At 35.4% G+C, this 15292-nt stretch overlaps 1 protein-coding gene across 9 annotated transcripts in view; it reads right to left on the bottom strand.

Moving 5' to 3' along the window:
• The window catches only part of LOC128183747 (proto-oncogene tyrosine-protein kinase ROS-like), a 64514-nt gene that overhangs the window by 18377 nt on the left and 30845 nt on the right, over nucleotides 1-15292 (bottom strand). For 7 of the 9 annotated variants that reach the window (XM_052852892.1, XM_052852896.1, XM_052852895.1 and 4 more), the window contains 14 exons: nucleotides 13058-13189; nucleotides 12318-12359; nucleotides 11240-11418; nucleotides 10036-10130; nucleotides 7718-8142; nucleotides 7380-7472; nucleotides 6681-6890; nucleotides 5568-5684; nucleotides 4095-4270; nucleotides 3584-3930; nucleotides 2589-2746; nucleotides 1782-1951; nucleotides 980-1109; nucleotides 84-331 (listed from right to left, as the gene is read on the bottom strand). In XM_052852892.1, coding sequence (XP_052708852.1) covers nucleotides 84-331; nucleotides 980-1109; nucleotides 1782-1951; nucleotides 2589-2746; nucleotides 3584-3930; nucleotides 4095-4270; nucleotides 5568-5684; nucleotides 6681-6890; nucleotides 7380-7472; nucleotides 7718-8142; nucleotides 10036-10130; nucleotides 11240-11418; nucleotides 12318-12359; nucleotides 13058-13189 — 2522 coding nt within the window. Of the gene's footprint in view, nucleotides 1-83; nucleotides 332-979; nucleotides 1110-1781; nucleotides 1952-2588; nucleotides 2747-3583; nucleotides 3931-4094; nucleotides 4271-5567; nucleotides 5685-6680; nucleotides 6891-7379; nucleotides 7473-7717; nucleotides 8143-10035; nucleotides 10131-10612; nucleotides 10649-11239; nucleotides 11419-12317; nucleotides 12360-13057; nucleotides 13190-15292 lie in introns of those variants that run through there. The other 2 variants (XM_052852893.1, XM_052852901.1) reach the window with 2 other exon arrangements.

The following is a 15292-nucleotide window of genomic DNA, read 5'->3' as shown; positions in this document are numbered from 1 at the left end:
ACATACTTATGTGTCAAAGTCCTTTGTCTCCCAATAAAACTATACATATACGGGTGATCCTCCAGTATTACTAACTCTCTCACCTGGAAGCTATAGGTGTAATTTTGCTGGAGACATTCGCCATATGAGAAGTGTCGGGCAGTGCTGGAGAGGACCATCTTGGTCAAATTTTCGGAGCCCGTGTGGTAGAAGGTGACGATATACTGGTCAATGACCCCATTACTGGCTGAGGGCGACGCCCACCTGAATAGGGCCCCTGTACAGGTCTGTGACCCCGAGGTCGCCTTACTCTGGGTGACAAACACTCGAGGGGTGAGAGGCATGGAAGGGACTGTGAGGAAATACACAAGGATTATCAGCATGTATAATGTCTAATACCGTATATCAAATTATTTTCATGTGTCACAAAATTAACAAATTTTGTTGACAATGTGTGACAATTTTATTTGGGTCATTTTTTTTGCTATTTAAACAGGTTCATATAGCAAAGAATACCAGATATAATTTCTGCATATTAATTATTTTGCCATGTAAAAGTGATTGCGAAAAAAGCGGAAAAAAGATCATTGCAAAAATTAACGGAGATACGGTAACTCTCATGTTCTTCCTACACAACACTCTCATAATATTTAGGTAATAGTGTTGAAATGTTTACATATTCTCACATCTTGCACTTAATTAAAAATTAATATTATCTCAAATTGAAAAGCAAATGAAATGTTAACAAATTCAGGAGTTATACCCAATTTTAAGTCCTCAAACTGCTCTTGTTTAATTTTTCACAATTCCAAAAAAAAATAAACAAGAATAATTACAGGAGTCACTTTCAGCATTGCTTGATTTGAAACTAATAACTTAAGGTTTATAGGAAACTGAACTCACTGGCTGGGTTTTCATACCTCTTATGTATGTACATTATATTGACAATTAGTGGGGGGACAGATGTACTGGTATGTCCCCCTGTGTGTGGCGGGCCTACCTGACATGGGCGAGTACATCGTGGTGTTGGAGGATTTCCCGTACCCCCAGTAGGTGTAACCCGTCACCCTGACACTCATCAGGCTGTAGGGTGGGAACCCCGCCACCTCATACCAAGTCTGGTTGGTTTTCTACAAGAGATTTATAAACAGTTAATTGACATCTGTGAAATTCCCATGAAGATTTGCATAAGTTGGCATGTGTTTTATACTGCCCCTCCTTTACCAATAATATCACACATATATCAAAAATAAAAATGCAAATACACTTATTAGCAATTCACTACAATAGCAGTTGATAAATGGACTTACCACAATAATGTGTGCGTACCAATGGACTAACCACAATAACAGTTGTGTACAAATGGACTTACCATTTTTACAGTGGTGTACAAATGGACTTACTATATTAACAGTTGTGTACAAATGGACTTAGCACAATAGGAGGTGTGAACAAATGGACTTCCTGAAATAACAGTTGTGTACAAATGGACTAACCATCATAAGAGTTGTGTACAAATGGACTTACCATATTAACAGTGGTGCACAAATGGACTTACCATATTAACAGTGGTGCACAAATGGACTTCCCAAGATAGTTGTGTACAAATGGACTTACCACAATAAGAGGTGTCTACAAATGGACTAACTATATTAACAGTTGCGTACAAATGGACTTACCACAAAGACAGGTGTGTGAAATGGACTTACCATAATAACAGTTAAGTACAAATGGACTTATTACAATAACAGTTGTGTACAAATGGACTTACCACAATAACAGTTGTGTACAAATGGACTTACCATAATGACAGCTGTGTCTGCTTGGATGGACACTTCATAGAATATTTCCCCATAATTAACAGAAGCAGGGGCCCAGGAGATGTTGAATTTTGACCATCGGCCATTGCAAATTATGCTGTCTGGGTCCACTGTGGTAGGAATCACCCTCACTGTCGTCTCAGTAAGTCCATCTACAGTTCAAAGGTCAAATCACTTAATACACAGGAATGGTTCAAGCACAATACAGGGCCCCAAGGCCATCAAACATAAGCAGACTTCTCATCTCAGTCTCTTTTTTTACTAGGTTGTGTATATTTCTTCTATAAAAGTGAGACTGGGACTAAAAGTGAGTTTGTCTAAATTTCAATGGCCCCAGGACAAGAGCTATATCATAGAGGAATACTTTTATGCTTTATTTTTTCTCATGAATGATAAGAAATGCATCATAAAATGATTATATACCCAATGGTAATGATGCAAGAAGTAAGTTAACATTTGAATAGAATGTTTTTCCTGATATTGTTACTGTATTGAGATGGTGTTTTTACTTAAATGTATATTGTTACTGATCTGAGATGGGTTTTACTTATATTGTTACTGATTTGAGATGGGTTTTTAATGATATTGTTACTGATATTGATACTTCATTGAGATTGGTTTTACTGATATTGTTTCTTTTTTTTCATGTGCTAGTACATTGTACTAAAGGTGGGAGAACATAGATTGGTAAGTGGACAAGTAAGTTATGTATTGATAATGGATGTAAATAAAGTTCCAAGACCCATTCCTTACAAGGATGTAAATACAGCTCTAGGAGCTACTTCTTACCTGGGTAGGGATGGAGTGAGGAATGCTGGACAAGGAAGATGGTGGTTCTGTCAGGGGAGACAACTGATGTGTGGTTTACATCCAGATCACCCATCACTATCTGCTGCTCCGAGTTCTGCCAGAATATTCTATGGAAGTGGTAATGAATCACCGAGTCACTGAAAATCAAATTTGAGAGGCAACTGTAGTAAAGACAATGAACCACTAAGTCACATAATGTTAAAATAAAGAAGACTTGTGATGTTAAGTTTTTAATGAACCAATGAGTTCCAGCTAAAAGTGTAAATAAAGAAGAATTGTGAAGCTTTATGTGGTGGTGGTAAATTTCCCCTTAGTACAGTGCCGATCAGACCCAACCTTCATGTAACACCAGGGTAAAGCCAAACTAAATCCCGGGTTTACTTTTGGCATTTACTTGAGGTTTATTCTGGGTTTACTTTTTGAAAATTTGTATCCAGTTGGGGTTTACTTTGGGTTAACACTGGGTTTACTTTGGGTTAACACTGGGTTTACTTTGGGTTAACACTGGGTTTGCTTTAGAGGTCCTCTTTAAACATTGAAATGTGAAGCAGACACCTCTTTTATCTAGTTAGCTTACTGCCTGTAATTGCCACCCCTTGTCTATTCCAAATACACAGTAGCGTCTGCCTCACGGGTCTACTTCTGTTTGGGGTTCACTCTCTGTGTTAACTTTGAGTTTACTCTGGTTTACCTGGGGTTCACTTTGGGTCTAGTAAATCCTGAGAGTAAACCCAGGGTTTAGTCTGGGTTTACTTTCTGTAAAGTTGGGTCTGATCGGTACTGTGACTATAAGTTAAAATCAAGAAGACTTGTAACTTAAGGCTTTTTAATAAGCCACTGAGTAAATGAAAGTTACAATAAAAGTTGTACTGCCGACCTTTCATCAGCAAGCACATATCAATGGCACTAGATTATACTAATGAACTATGTCACAGATTATGACCAATATTTTTGATAGATATTCTGTCTCTTACTTGGCTATTGAGTTGACTGTACCAATCAGCTGGTAACCACTGGTCCCTATCCTTGATTCACCCTGAATCAAATCTGTCATATACACCTCCTGCCTGTCATAACTCTTCACATACCACAATAGTTTGCCAATGTCAAAGTTTAAAGTCAAACTAATGACCTTGCTTCCAGAGAAGTATGGAATGAAGAAATGTTTGATAAGGTTTTCTCCATTCAGTAGGCAGGATTCCACACTGTTTTCTGTCACCCAGTACAGTCTGCCATTGATAGAGTCTATAGTCATGTGACTGGCCAACCCCTGGGTCACAAACTCTTGCTTTGTAAGGTCAGAAAGGTCAGCTCGTTTAATCTGAAAACATGGCAATCCAATTAATAATCTAATACTTGAATGTACCCATTCAAACATAACAATAGTTTACAGTAAGACATCTTTAAGGGGTTGTACATCAATATTTAATTGTCTGGTTTACAAATTAAAAGTTTATTATCATACACAGGTTCTGTGAGACTGACCGTGCCAGGGTTGGTGGATAAAGACATGTAGAGTTTCCCCGCCAGCCAATCGTAGGCCACGCTGACAAGACCAGTGACCTCCTCCGTAAAGATGAAGAAGCCCGGCTGATAGGAGAGAAGTTCTCCCTTCTCTGTTACCATGAAAACAGTGCTGGGGGTCCATGTCATGTCCCTCACTGAAAACATTTTACAGTACTCAGTCACCAATCAAAGCAATAACTACACTTTACTGAACCTTGATCAACCAAGGCAATAACTACACATTACTGAACCTTGATCAACCAAGGCAATAACTACACATTACTGGACCTTATTCAACCAAGGCAATAACTACACATTACTGTACAATAATCAACCAAGGCAAAAACTACACATTTACTGGACTTTGATCAACCAAGGCAATAACTACACATTACTGAACCTTGATCAACCAAGGCAATAACTACACATTACTGAACCTTGATCAACCAAGGCAATAACTACATATTACTGTACAATAATCAACCAAAGCAATAACTACACAATACTGGACCTTGATCAACCAAAGCAATAACTACACATTACTGAACCTTGATCAACCAAGGCAATAACTACACAATACTGGACCTTGATCAGCCAAAGCAATACAGTAAAACTCGGTTATAGCGAAGTTCCAGGGACCAATGGAATTACTTCGTTATATCCGTAATTTGTTATATCCGTATAACGAATTCGTAATAATACTTATAGCGAATTCACTATATACATGTTTTCTTTCACTTCCACCACACTATATCTTTTGCTTATTGATGCATAAATTAAAACTACATTACTTAGAATACCTTGAATAATCGGACTGTGAATTAAAAAAAATATGAAAATAAGTTCTTTCAAACTATTTTTCTAAATGGTAGTGCACAATTTTATAAACTGTAAAGAGATTCGTTATAAAGATGTTACATTTCGTTATTATTCACCTCTACGGGACTCAAAATCAGTTCGCTATATCCGTTAATTCGTTATATCCGAATTCGTTATAACCGTAAAATTTTGCAAAGATTTGTAAAGCATTTTATCGGGGACTCAAAAAGACTTCGCTATATCCGAGAATTCGCTATATCCATGTTCGTACTAAACGAGTTTTACTGTAACTACACATTACTGAACCTTGATCAACCAAGGCAATAACTACACATTACTGGACCTTGATCAACCAAGGCAATAACTACACATTACTGGACCTTGATCAACCCAGGTAATGGTGACACATTACTGGACTTTGATCAACTAAGGCAATAACTACTCATTACTGGACCTTGATCAACTAAGGCAATAACTACACATAACTGGACCTTGATCAACCAAGGCAATGTGACACATTACTGGACCTTGATCAACTAAGGCAATAACTACACATTACTGGACCTTGATCAACCAAGGCAATGTGACACATTACTGGATGGTGACCATCCAAATAAAAAACAAACGTGATACCTTTTCCTCTAACGATGGCCAATCTCCTTGTCTGACCGCCAAATGTATCTATGGACTTGAGAACACCTCCACCGAATCGGTTGGGCTCAATCATGATCATCTGAGCTGTCAGAGCATCTGTGTAGTGTATAAGGCACAGATAATCACCATTACCAAATCTTCAATACTGTATACAGGGAAATATTGTCTCAACTTATCTCTTTTTCAACATAACTGTGTCAGGACAAATTCAAGACAAGGCAAAACTGGCAAAAATTACACAGGACAAGCATAATCCTGTATAAACATGATACAGAAGTTCATTTTGTTTATCAAGTTATATGCAGGTAGGAACAATGGATTTACCTCTTAATATCCAAAAAGTATTATGTAGGTATAACAAATTCGTAATAATAGGTATTATAGCAAATTCACACAATACATGTTTTCTTCCATAAGACTAAAATGTTTGTTAATTGAAGCTTTAAAAATGAAAATACATTCATTTAAAACTTATTTCAATTGGATTGTAAATTAAAGAATTTATGTGGAAATAAATTCATTCAAACTATTTTATTAAAATGTAGTGCTAACTTTTTAAACTAAAGGAAATCTATTATTAAAGTTTGAAATTTCATCATTTTTCACCTCTACAGCCTCAAAATCAGTTCACTATATCTGAAACTTCATTTTTATATAATCAAATTCTTTATAATTGTAAAGATTTGCAAGGATTTGTTGAGAATTTTTCTGTGGACTCCAGGAACTGTGCTATATCTGAGATCGTGCTATATCTGCGTTTGTACTATACGAGTTTCACTGTACCAGTTAAGTTGTTCAGGTGTCTTATAATATGAAATTACTGTAACCCAAGCTAAAAACCACAGACCTATCAAGTAAATATTTAGGGGTTTTTTTTCATGTATTATCATACATGATTTTGGTTTTTCTCAAATTGAACTGAAAATATGTCCCAATAAATAAATTGAATACCCTAATGAAAACTAAAAGAAGGCATTAAAATGGTTAATCAATTTACCGTGTGTAATTGTATATCTACTAATATTTAACCATCCTATTTTATGATATATGTATGAAACAAGCCCACCGAGCGGTGAAAGCCAGTAGACAAACCTTCTGTCAGAGTCCTTCCTTTGAACGTTCCTGACCATGGTCCCACTCCTGTCTCAGACTTTGCCCTGACCTTGACATTGTAGATGGTGTTGGGGTCAAGGTTAGACAAAGTAATGGATGTGTTCCATACATTGGATATCACTTGTTTTTGCTCCTGATTGGCTCCTAGCAGCATTATGTCATAGGACCAGCTGTTCCATGCACCCTTACCTGTTTCAAAACACAAGTCTATGAGTACATGTATATTCTTAAATCTCAAGGACCAGATATTATGATCGTATATTCAGGGTTTTTTGTGTGTCACAAAATTTGTGAAAATGAGAAAAATATTTAACTTTCTTATTTATTTGCTTCAGTCATTTCTTATGATATAAAAGTCTTATTATAGCAAACAATATAATTTCTGCATATTGAATATTATGCGATGTAAAAGTGATTGCGAAAGAAGCAAAAATTAGAACATAGCAAAATTACCAAATAAACAGCATATCATTACAACAATTACTGCATAACGTTCCTCATAAAGATCTGCTGTGTTATGTAAAAGGAGACTGATGTCTTAAGATCCATATATTGTACATCAAACATTTTATGTATGAAGGAGTTAACAAAAAAATTTTAAATACATTTTAGAGGACATTCTGATAGAAGACCAAGTAAGCGAAGTGGCAACTACCTTGTATTTCAAGTTTCCTTTACCTTGATAGGCCAGTCTTTTGGGTGGTTTCCATGACAACAAGACATCAACAGCTCTAAACAAAGCTTGAAGGGTTTGTGGGGCACCATGCGGAACTGAAAACGGGAATATATTCAATACACATCATCGAACAGAGCTAGTTCTGTTCTTGTATCAATGGAGCTATCAAAATCAACATCTTATATGGCTATTAAGTCTGTCTAAAAAACATTGGATTTATTTTCAAATATGAAAACATTATCTTACGCCTTGGCATTTGTAGAGCTTTGACATTTAGCACTCGAACTTAGCTGTGCTGATACACATGCAGTGAATGCTGTCATTGTATGTGCACGCTTACCTGGTTTGGGCTGCACACTTTTGTGCATTACGTTGAGTCCTGAGAAGTGATTGGCAAACATGGTTAGCTGGTTGTGGTAATATGTGTCTCTGGCCCAGTCGTACGCCTCGCGCATCACTTGGTTTCCGTTTGTCCAATAAAACACGTCCCCTAGATACACCATGCTGACCACCCCCTGAAACCTGGCTCGCTGAGTCCGAGACTTTCTGATGTCTGTCACGTCTCGTCCATCTAGTGATGACGATCGCATGGAATTCTGGGTTTCGTCGGGAAAGTAAATGAGGATGTTGTTCAGGTCAAGAGTAAAGGCTAGGAAGTTGTCGATGATGATGGACCTATGTGGGGCGGGGCTCTGGTCAGTGATGTCACCGGTGTCTATTCGATATAGTCCCTGCTGGCCCGAGGTCAAGGTGAAATACAAATACCTGCAAATTAATGAGACAGATAAACTGGAAAATACAAAAAATATCTGAACAGTGGATAATAACACTATTCTTGTTTGTCCAAACTCTATTTTTCACCCTTTGCCCTATCTGCTTTATATTGCACCCATTGAGTGCTTGTTGACAATTAAAAGATGTCCAATGATCTTGAAATTGTGAGTGAAGTTACATGTACAATTCATGTATATAAACAGTCTGTGCTAGCTGGGGTTGTTGCTTATTAAATAGCTTTCTCATGTTCTACTTTACAAAAAGGTCTTCTATGAAAAAGTATTATTAATTATGTAAACATCCCTTCAGTTTACCCTGTTTCAGATCTCAATTCCTCTACTGAGTACATGTATATAAGTACCACTTTTAATCATCTTGTATATCTTTATAATATTTTTATTTCTATTAACATACCATAAAGCTTCTTCATATATGTTTGAAAAAACTCAAGAACATTCATGCAAGTTCAAAATCTTACTCTAGAAAATCATCATGCAATTTCTTTAATCAGTAATAAATCAGGCATCAAATCCTGTTTTCCTGTTTAAAATTAAGGTGAACAGGTATAAGCTGGTAAGCATCAGGTGTTTTCTTGATGATCAGCCCTACCTTAACATCATAAGCAAACAAGAAATCAGAAAGTTTATCCAACTTAATTAAATCTCCATTGTCTAGGTTTTCATCAAGACTTTACTGTCATGTAACCATTGAGTGACACTCTGATATTTCTGGCCTACTTATCCAGACTTAAGGAAGGAGTCTTCTCGTTATCAAACATACTTCTTATAATAAGAAATTCATGAAATTTTGACAGAGTCAAACGGATCATATTACAAAATCATTCTATCAGTTTTATCAAATTTGACCTTTTTGTTTTCGCATAAGAGCAGGTCAAGGTCACTACCTTTTTCCTCAACGTAAAGGATGATGAAAACATGTGTAGCTCTTTGTAGTTCTATATATAGTCATTTATTTAAGATATGAAGATTCTATTCTTCAATGAAATGATAGAATATTAGAATGTCTATCAGCTTATACTACTAAATTGGAATAACTATTTATACTAAAACTGATATTGCTTAGCCCGCATTTCCTCTAATTTTCTTAAATTTTGAGGGAATTTTTATTATTTTTTCATGCTTCCAATAATAAAATATTTATGATTTTTATGTATAATAAAGACTTTATAAAAAGATATAAATTGACAGAAAAGCTAATATATTGACCATTTAATAAGAGAGAAAAACTGATTTTAGTGATTTTTTCACAAAAATCAGTGTATAGAAGGGCACTTTAAAAAGCCTATAAAAATGTAGTTTGATAGGCAAATCATATTTTAAACACATATTCTGAAACCCAAGAATCATATCAATAGTTTACATTAATGAAAAAATCCAACATTAATGTTATTATTTTTAAAATGCTAAACCAGACTCATTAATCTGCAGCAATTCTGAATTGCGCAATATGTGATATTTTCCTACGCCAATATTACGCCAAAAATATAGTCCTTGTTAGATTCTAAACTTTGATTACTTTTTCTATGCCAAGTTGTTCGATAATAAAAAAAGAAAGAAAAATACTCTATTATAATTTCCTTTCATCTTGATTAAATGAACAATTAATCAATTTTACGTTTGACAAGTCGAAAACCATAAAAGACTCCTTCCTTAACTGTCATATATGGCGATTGAGTGTGCGATATTTCTTGCCTACTTATCCAGACTTAACTGTCATATATGGCGATTGAGTGTGCGATATTTCTTGCCTACTTATCCAGATTTAACTGTCATATATGGCGATTGAGTGTGTGATATTTCTGGCCTACCCATCCAGACTTTACTGTCATATATGGCGATTGAGTGTGTGATATTTCTGGCCTACCCATTCAGTGGATCCACTTTGATGTCCGCTGGTACAGCCTCTAGCGTGCTGGAGGCGGGGCGGCAGGAGTCTGTCTGTGTGTCACACTGATGTATCTACAACAGTAACCATAGCAACCTGAGACACAGTTTGTGTACTAAGGGTCAGGCAAATGATAGAGGTCTCTGGTTCGATCACTACATATAGTATATTCACCATTACTTAAGGCAGTGCACACACCTGTCTCTGGTTCACTGGTTCACTACATATAGTATATTCACCATTACTTAAGGCAGTGCACACATCTGTCTCTGGTTCACTACATATAGTATATTCACCATTAGTTAAGGCAGTGTACACACCTGTTTCTGGTTCACTACATACAGAATATTCACCATTACTTAAGGCAGTGTACACACCTGTCTCTGGTTCACTGGTTCACTACATATAGTATATTCACCATTACTTAAGGCAGTGCACACATCTGTCTCTGGTTCACTACATATAGTATATTCACCATTAGTTAAGGCAGTGTACACACCTGTTTCTGGTTCACTACATACAGAATATTCACCATTACTTAAGGCAGTGTACACACCTGTCTCTGGTTCACTACATATAGTATATTCACCATTACTTAAGGCAGTGTACACACCTGTCTCTGGTTCACTACATATAGTATATTCACCATTAGTTAAGGCAGTGTACACACCTGTCTCTGGTTCACTACATATAGTATATTCACCATTACTTAAGGCAGTGTACACATCTGTCTCTGGTTCACTACATATAGTATATTCACCATTAGTTAAGGCAGTGTACACACCTGTTTCTGGTTCACTACATACAGAATATTCACCATTACTTAAGGCAGTGTACACACCTGTCTCTGGTTCACTACATATAGTATATTCACCATTACTTAAGGCAGTGTACACACCTGTCTCTGGTTCACTACATATAGTATATTCACCATTAGTTAAGGCAGTGTACACACCTGTCTCTGGTTCACTACATATAGTATATTCACCATTACTTAAGGCAGTGTACACATCTGTCTCTGGTTCACTACATATAGTATATTCACCATTAGTTAAGGCAGTGTACACACCTGTCTCTGGTTCACTACATATAGTATATTCACCATTACTTAAGGCAGTGTACACACCTGTCTCTGGTTCACTACATATAGTATATTTACCATTACTTAAGGCAGTGCACACACCTGTCTCTGGTTCACTACATATAGTATATTCCGAAGCCAATCCACTGTGAGGGAGGAAGGATTCCGCAGATCAGGAAAGATAACTCTGGACTGTCCCTGGGCCCCGATACCATGGGCATATATTGTATTGGTCGAGTCACTTACATACAACAGCTGTTTGCCAATGTCCAGGGCTACACCTTCAATAGGGAATCAAAAAATCTCTCTTATTTCTAGACCAAACAAAGTAGATATATTGAAATATCAATGACATTGTGTTTTTGAGACTTATTTTTCCACGTCTGTTTAACATTTAGACATTAAATTAAAAGTAAATGAGTAAAACTTTCATTTCATAATCTATAAATTTTCCCCATTGTATCATGTATAGTAATAACAAAGCCTGTTTTATCAATACCATGCAACTTCAAAATAACAAACAAGCAAAATGATAGGGCTAGGAGCAAATCCATTTTAGAATAGTCAGTGATGGAGCATAAAGTCATGGTGGTTACTCGAGGCATTTTTGGGGAGGTCAGGCTAATGTTTGTCTCTATGGATTGATAAAGATGGAGATGTGTAAATGAAATACATTCTGAAAAATGAAAATGAAAATGAAAAAGATTATATTTAATTATTCTATCATAATAAAGCATTCTGTTAGGGAGGGGTTCGCAATGGCTCAAAATTTTCTGATATCACTCTGAGAGACACAAAAGAAGAAAATGAAATATTCAGGAAATGAAAATAAAAACTTCAAACTACAAATAAAACACAACATGTAAAACACACTTGTTTATCCATTTGTTCCACACCATTTTCCTTTTTTTTTTTTTTTTTTTAATCCTTTTTTCAGTGGTCAAAGTAGAGGGACCCAAAATAACTCCTCTTGTCAAGAGTGAAAATAAATGTTCAATTTTCTGGTATTACTTTGATTGAACTGGTTAAATACTGACCCACGCTGATTGTAAAAGCAATTTATTTCCTAATGTTTTATGACATCACCAAGTCAATTATTCACCCAATGAGAACACAAAACCACAACAGTAAACATCCAATGAAATGATGTTTGTCAGGCTCATGATGTTTCCATAGTTACCTGTGACCTCATCACCCGCAATTTGGAATAAAACTGTTGATCCTTTTTGGTTTGCAGAAAAAAATAGAAGTTATTCATCTTATTGCTCAGTAATATAAGTTGAAGCTCTGGTCTTGACTCTTTAGTTTATCTCATGTTTATCTTTAGTAATCTTTAGTCATCTTTAGTCTAACAGATTGTTGAAAGATCAAACCATAAACCACCGTCTTGGACTCAAGGTGGGAAAGGGAAATAACTTTAATTTTAAACAATTTGATTTACTTCTTAACTTCATGGTTGATTTCATTAATCTTCGTACAATGATATTGTGAATAATGTAAAATTTGTGCAAGAGCGCTAAAATCTGAGTGAGGCTTCATTCGACTACTGAAACACAAGTAATAGTCATGGTAACCTTAAGAGAATACCAACAAAATGATTGGCTCAGAAGTTCCCACAGTATGAGTTTGTGAAATGTTAATTTATTGTGCTAAGGGTCATAAAGAGAACAGCACACAGGGTTCAAGACTATCGTTGTTAAAATACCTAAAGAGAAATTCAAGTCCAATTACAGACTATTACAAAAAGACCCTCTGTTATTGAAAGTTTGTAAAACCGATTTCAAGTGCATGAAAACATTACTTCAGTTTGAAGAAGTACCATTGAATTAATCATTTACATGAATTAATCATTTAAAACAGTTTTCTTTTATCTGTAGAGTCTATAATGATGGTGATTGGCGATAGTTTGTAGACACCTACCATTAACAGTGGTACCAGAAGAGTTCAAGGTCAAAACAGTGTCTGGATCAGTGGCAGGGAGCAGTTTGGTGTTCTGTTTCACGACCTTGTTGTCCTGGGCAAGGACCAGGAAAACTACGTCTTCACCCGACACTGAAAGAAAATCATGCTGTAGGTCATCAGAATAAAGTTTTAACAATCTCCATATCATTCTATATAGACATAAGACACCTAAGAGAGTAGCAGGAAAAACTACATCTTAATTCACCTGCAGGGCTGTGCTTTACAAAAGAACTTGTGACTTACGACCAAATGACCAAATAATGTAAATGTTAATGTTGATAAAATCTTATAGGTTTAAAAAATATCACTAAATACGATAAATTTCATATTTGTAATGGTAACTAAGGTAGCCATCTTGAATTTGATGCTAAGCATTAAAAATTTAGGCTACGAGTATCCACATAGTGGCTTAATTAAGGCTTCCCGTTCAACAGCATTGCTGCTTTGAGGGCTACCTAGCAGCTAAAATCTTGAACGCACCACAGATTTGATGATCTCCACTTTTATACAGTGAGGTCACTTTTCAAATTTAAACACAGATTAAATTTCACTTGACATGCAAATGAATAAATATATATCAGTTGCTTATATAATTCTGAAAATAAATATCTTGTGTTGATTATAGTTTTATTATTAAAGTTACCAAAACAAGGTTTTTTGGTCTTTGCCTTTTAATGAATTGATTCAAAAGTCATTCATTGATTCAGAATATATAACAATACATTTATCGAAGCAGTGCTCCTTGGTTTTTTGAAAATCTGAATTGTACATGCATGCATGCTTCACTCTTTTCAGCAGTAATCAAGATCTTATATAATAATGACAAATTAAGATTTAATATTTAAGCTAGCTTTAAGCAAGTAAGTTTTTTTATTTACTTTTGACATTATTAACAATATGTTTTAAAATCATTGCTATGTGCTTTAGGAGACATGCAAGACTCCGCGACCTGAGACAGACGTTGACGTCAGTCAGCCCCAGCTGTTGCATGAGCCGACTCTGTTGTGTTAGGAGTCATATTTCCCAAATATTTCAGCAAAACTAACACAACTACACAGAAAAACAACCATCAGGCTAATCTGAAATCTGGAAAAATGTACAGCATGCATACACAACATTTGGACAGAGTACAAACTCTATTTTAATATCCACAGTATGTCTGGAATAACATTAAGTCGAATGTAGAACTTATACTAAAAAAAAAAAAGAATACTTCATCTATAATAGCTTATCTTAAAAAAATGATTTGAATATATATTACGGTATGCAAAAAAAACCCCCAAAACATTAGCATTACAAATAAGTTGCCCAAGATGATTTTCAGAGGGAAATAATTAAACATATTAAACTTAAAACTTCAGTATTGGCATCTCCCTAAAATTGGTGATCTTGGAATGTAATGTACATGAGCTCCCTAATCACGTTATATACAGCCGATCCATCAACATGATCAAACAATCAACTCCAATAAATTAATTCTCAAAAAACAAGATTTTAGAAGCAAATTTCTCCATTCCTAATGAATAATTTTGCCTTGAGGTGGGAAACATTAAAAATCACATAAAAAGATTGGCATTTCCAGGTGTGTTTATGAAGTTCTAATTGTCTCCATCCTTTTGCTTCCTGAATGATTCAAGTTTAGACTTTTTTGTAATTATTACGGCCTGAAAGCGATGACTATGACACACCCATAAAGACTGAATATAATTACTGCTGGCTACAAAATGAGGGAATGTCAACTATACACATTTTAACTAAAATATGTACTCTGTTGAAACAATTCAATAAATTCAAATTCTAGCTGGCATAAAATTTAAAGTAACAGTGTCAGAATATCACATCAAGAAGAAATTAAATCAAATGTTAATATTTTATGTAATTGTGAATCAAATTTCAAAAAGGCCCTAAACATAAGTAAATAATATAAATATCTTGTTACGTAAATTTTTTTTTTGGAAGAAAATATAGTTTTATGCCCATGCCCAGGTGATACACATAGAGTTGTCTTCTGTTGATTGTAGATGCAAGTAAACATGTCAATGTGATCAGTAGGGATGGGACGATCCACCGATGCACCGGTGCATCACGGTATTTATTTTGACGAGATTTGGATCGATACATTTACCATTAATACAACGATACCTAAGCGAACTTTTTTTTATTTTCCAAAAATATCCGAGCTTTATATATCGG

The sequence above is a fragment of the Crassostrea angulata genome, chromosome 5, assembly GCF_025612915.1.
Source record: "Crassostrea angulata isolate pt1a10 chromosome 5, ASM2561291v2, whole genome shotgun sequence".
Lineage (NCBI taxonomy): Eukaryota > Metazoa > Mollusca > Bivalvia > Ostreida > Ostreidae > Magallana > Magallana angulata.
The sequence above is the reverse complement of the archived record's forward strand: the minus strand, read 5'-3'. Positions and strand labels throughout refer to the sequence as shown.